Source organism: Oncorhynchus gorbuscha, linkage group LG16 (genome assembly GCF_021184085.1).
Source record: "Oncorhynchus gorbuscha isolate QuinsamMale2020 ecotype Even-year linkage group LG16, OgorEven_v1.0, whole genome shotgun sequence".
In the NCBI taxonomy this organism is placed as follows: Eukaryota; Metazoa; Chordata; class Actinopteri; order Salmoniformes; family Salmonidae; genus Oncorhynchus; species Oncorhynchus gorbuscha.
Window position 1 is genome coordinate 29,428,810 of NC_060188.1, and position 5,374 is coordinate 29,434,183.

The window sequence follows — 5,374 nt, forward strand, 5'->3', positions numbered from 1 at the left end:
GTTGTAACAATTGCTTGTGGGACTTTTTGATCATTTAAAAGGTCCTTCACGTGCGTCCTCAACGGTACTGCCACCGGCTTTGGTCTTTGTCATGGTAGCTAGCGACGTAGGTTACGCTGTTACTCCTCGCAGCTCCAGACATGGCAGGGCAGCGTGTCCAGTCCCGCTCCAGGACAGGAGCCTTCCTCTGTGCCGAGGCCAAGTCCGTGCACGGCATTCTACCCGGCTCCATGGCCGGACCCGTGGTCTGGGCATGGGCAAAGTCTCACACCAGAGCCGCCACCAATCCTGGTGGATCCACGAGTGGAGTGGGTACTTCCTTCATTGGAAAAAAGCAGTGTGTCCGGTGTCTTCGTGTGTGTATGTCAGCTTGTCAGCTGCAATGTGTATTGTAACAGTGGTCATGCAATATTCTATTTTAGTTTACCCCTCCCCCCCACACACAATCACATACAAGAGGAAGTTACAGGGTTCAGTCATCAATCTAATGGATTAAGACGGACAAGACTCTGAAATGGGATTGGGAGGATTTGACTCAGGAAGCGTTCTGTCTCTGGGCTAAAAGGGTTGGTCTGGGGCAATCTGAGATTGATACACAATTTTGGATTGTTGATATATAGCCATTGATTGATTGAATATCAATAATAAATGCCTCATGAGATTAGTTCAACTGTCTTTCTCCATCACAATCCAAAATGTTAGATTTTTAACTAAATTATTGTAAGCTTCAAAACATTATTTTTGATGAAATAGATCAATAAAATACCATTTATACATGTGACATTGTTACATTTCTCCAGCCCTACAGGTGCAGGATCTTCATTTGAGCCAGTTTGCTACAGCAAGAAAATAAGTGGTTGATGCAATTTCCGTTAGGGCAAATCAAGTCGGACATTTTAAAGTGAAATTATAAACTTTAGAAGCCTTTTTTAAACATTGAATACACTATGTTTGCATTTCCGGCTGTTCAGGAAAATTCTCAACAAGACTGATCAAATTAAGATACATCTGTATTCATCGATCCTACATCTCTTATCTGTCTGAGATTACGTGGGGCCAGATACCAAATGGTACAGGCCTCAGGTCCAGGTGGGGCAGAAGCAGATGACCAGCAAGGTCACTGTTAAGATGCAAAACGTGAGGGATTGGAATTGTTTAAGTGAAGTCCTGAAGGATTTAGAAAAGTTTGAATGGGGCTTGACTAGAAACCAACTCATAAGATGCCTGACAATTAAACAATGTCTTTGTTACTTTGTTATACTGTATAGGTCTTATACCGTAAATGTTCTTATTACCCCCCCCCCCAATTCAATCCATCACAAGGTCTGTAAGTGGACAGTTTTAAAATGATTTCCTGGTCAATCAGAATGCTCATATCAGAGTTCCATTTCAAACTTTTTTTTCTCCCGTTTTGACCTCTTGAGAGTGACCCAGGTGAGAGTGGAAGTTGCTCATAATCAGCACAGATCTAGGGCCAGTTTAAACTTTGAAACCCCATGATAAAGGTCAGGATTGTCATTGTGAGAGCTGATCCAGGACCTGTGGTTTGGGAGCATTTGGCTGGAGCTGATACTCTCTCTATGTCCTCCTGTGATACTCAAAGGTAATTTGTGATTTGAGGTTGACATTTGGCGCAGCTAATTATAATAGACTAATCTAATTAGGAGGTGGGGGTTGTACAAGAGTCTACTCCCAATCTGTCATTGTGCCATCTGGAGAAGGTCCTGAAGAAGAGAGTTGAGGAACAGGGTAATCAAGTTGGACAACCCGAACACTGCGGTCCCATAGAGGGCGAGAGACTACACTTTCCCTGCATCGACTGTCCCCACAACCAATAGGTGAGTGTCGGCCCGAGGAAAGGAAATAGCGACTAACTTCAGTCTTGGCCATTAACCTGGACCAGTGTTCAGGGAGATTCTAGCTCAACTGAGCAATTCACTCAGGTAAATGTATGCATGTAAAATGTCTTTTTTGATTTTATTTTTTATTTTTATTGAGGGATGGATTCATTTTTATTGACGGGAGTCAACAAAGCCATACTACTACATATGTATTTTTATCAAAATTCGAATAGGATCAATTAATCGATGTGTTTGTATAATTGACTACTCTGAGTTTTCACTATTGTCAGACATAACTCAGAGGTCTCTTTCTAGACTCATAGGCCATATCAATGGCCTTTTTGGGACAGAAATAAATGGATGAATGCAGTGTGTTTCCTCTGTGCAGCCAGAAGTCACAATGTAATAAATCTGTTTGCACAACCCACTGTCACAGTGGCTCGTTTTGGATTTGGCTGGTTGCCTGATTATGTAGGCACAGCAGGTTGGTAGAGGGTAGGACTGAAGTAGTACCCAAAAAAGAACACCAACCACGCAGCCTTCATGTTTTTCCAAAGTTCAGCTGTATGACATATTCTGTTAGGATAGGGAAGAGTCAACACGGCCATGGAAACAGACATGTCAATAGTTAATTGGGTTTGTTAATACACTCGGCTGTCTAAGGCTCTCATTTTGCAGGCCAGCGGATTCATTTCCCTCCCCCAAAAAATATAATATGTACTGTATATATTTTGGAACTCAGTCGGGGTATTCTCACATCCCCATGGCAAACCGTGTAGAATTGCAGGAAATTAACTCTACAACTTAAAAAAATGTCTCTCTGCTGTCAAGTGACCAGCGAGCCACTGCGGCCCCTCATGATCAGTTCAGTTTTTTTGTGGCCCCCACCCCATCAAAGTTGCCCGTCCCTGACCTGACATGTCTTTTACTGTGTCAGTGCAAACCCATCGATCAACTCTACTTAAAAACAAGATGTTATTAGAGTAGATTTCCTGGCGACTAGCCATACAAAGTTACACAATGGATAGGGTGTGGTCTTATTGGGTAATCCTGTCCCGCAACATTCTTTAGCTTGCTGTGATATCCTACAGTTATTTTACCACACATGACATTCTTAAGAAAGATGAATTTGAAAGGTAAAGATTAAGGTCTGGGTTCAACCCACTGGAGGCACGTTGTTCAAGACTGATACAAGTATGTGCCAATCTGTTCAATAAGTGAATTAATTCACAAATCCAAATTTAGATTCATTTGGATCTTTACTGACGAGCAATTGACAGAGTTACTTGATGTTTATTTTGTGTGCCCTCTCTCACTGATCCTCCCCCCCCCCCCCCTCCTTCCTTCTCAGGGAAAGATGGCTCGGGATATGTCAGACATTGACATCATTAAGATGGAGCTGGAACAGCTGAAGAAAGTCTCGACACCCAGGGAGCCTGTATGTAAAATCAATGGGTCCATAAAGAGAAGCTCTGTAGCATTACAAAAGGCATCACCGTGCACTGATACAGTCCCATTGAACTGAATTAGAATGCTTCTATTGACCCCTCTCCGTTTCTCTTAGGTGTCCAAGACATCCAAGGACACCATGGACTGGTGTGAGGCTGTGTCTGGTACAGACTTCCTGATAACTGGAGTACCAGATGATAAGAACCCCTATAAGCCTGAGAAGGGAGGCTGCATAATCACCTAGCCCTCCTGGGGGACAAACAGCCCCGGGCGGGACACAGGGAAAAACATCATGTTGTACTTACATAAGAACACATGGCAAACTTATTGCAGCTATGTATCACTCTTTACAGTGCTGAAGAGGCTGAAACTGGAGAGAAGAAATCTGAGAGACATCCACTAAGTTAGCCAGTTTAGGATGACACAACATGTCACACTGACTAGGCTACACAAGGTCACTGGGAGCTGAGGAGGAGATTTATCCAGGGATGATTCAGGGGATTAGAGGGATCACTTGGTTACAATGGTGTCCTTCCTTTCTCCTTGAAGACCTATGACCCTTTCCCTCTCACCTGTCAGTTGCCTCTGGCAGTTATAGAGCTTCCAAACAGGCTCTGGAATGTTCCAATTGCACCCACCACTGACTGGCTTTTGTTTTGCTTGTAAATAAAGTGTACCCAGTACAGCAGGTTCTCTGTGACTTCTCTTGGTTCTCTGTGACTTCTCTTGGTTCTCTGTGACTTCTCTTGGTTCTCTGTGACTTCTCTTGGTTCTCTGTGACTTCTCTTGGTTCTCTGACTTCTTGGTTCTCTGTGACTTCTCTCTTGTTTTGCACCTCATGTGCAGCGTGAGAGGATCCATGTTCATGTGTCCCTTGATTCAATCGAGTTGTAATGTACGTTTTAGAAATAAACGTTTTGTATCAGGAGGTGGGTTGATGTCTGATTTATATCACTGTGAGCTGATAAAGACACTTATTTTTAAATCTTTTTTTTATTTCACCTTTATTTAACCAGGTAGGCTAGTTGAGAACAAGTTCTCATTTGCAACTGCGACCTGGCCAAGATAAAGCATAGCAGTGTGAACAGACAGAGTTACACATTGAGTAAACAATTAACAAGTCAATAACACAGTAGAAAAAAAGGGGAGTCTATATAAATTGTGTGCAAAAGGCATAAGGAGGTAGGCGAATAATTACAATTTTGCAGATTAACACTGGAGTGATAAATGATCAGATGGTCATGTACAGGTAGAGATATTGGTGTGCAAAAGAGCAGAAAAGTAAATAAAAATAGTATGAGGATGAGGTAGGTGAAAATGGGTGGGCTATTTACCGATAGACTATGTACAGCTGCAGCGATCGGTTAGCTGCTCAGATAGCAGATGTTTGAAGTTGGTGGAGATAAAAGTCCAACTTCGGGGATTTTTGCAATTCGTTCCAGTCACAGGCAGCAGATAACTGGAATGAAAGGCGGCCAAATGAGGTGTTGGCTTTAGGGATGATCAGTGAGATACACCTGCTGGAGCGTGTGCTACGGATGGGTGTTGCCATCGTGATCAGTGAACTAAGGCGGAGCTTTACCTAGCATGGACTTGTAGATGACCTGGAGCCTGTGGGTCTGGCGACGAATATGTAGCGAGGGCCAGCCGACTAGAGCATACAGGTCGCAGTGGTGGGTGGTATAAGGTGCTTTAGTGATAACGGATGGCACTGTGATAAACTGCATCCAGTTTGCTGAGTAGAGTGTTGGAGGCAATTTTGTAGATGACATCGCCGAAGTCGAGGATCGGTAGGATAGTCCGTTTTACTAGGGTAAGTTTGGCGGCGTGAGTGAAGGAGGCTTTGTTGCGGAATAGAAAGCCGACTCTAGATTTGATTTTCGATTGGAGATGTTTGATATGAGTCTGGAAGGAGAGTTTAGTCTAGCCAGACACCTAGGTACTTATAGATGTCCACATATTCAAGGTCGGAACCATTGAACTAGAACGTTGAATTGTAAGAATTCAAACTCTTTTTCAGTCACACTTTTTTTGGATAGTCCCATACTGATGATCTACAGATTGGCATACGATCAACAAACAAT

The 5,374-nt window shown here is 43.1% G+C and overlaps 1 protein-coding gene across 1 annotated transcript; it reads left to right on the top strand.

Annotated features, from left to right (window-relative positions):
• The first annotated feature begins 1,312 nt into the window (after window positions 1-1,312).
• Window positions 1,313-4,218, top strand: LOC124000643 (guanine nucleotide-binding protein G(I)/G(S)/G(O) subunit gamma-T2-like). The gene is made up of 3 exons (XM_046307174.1): window positions 1,313-1,838; window positions 3,193-3,279; window positions 3,406-4,218. Exons 2-3 carry the CDS (start codon window positions 3,199-3,201, stop codon window positions 3,532-3,534), a joined length of 210 nt encoding a protein of 69 aa, XP_046163130.1. The 5' UTR covers window positions 1,313-1,838; window positions 3,193-3,198; the 3' UTR covers window positions 3,535-4,218.
• Window positions 4,219-5,374: the final 1,156 nt, after the last annotated feature.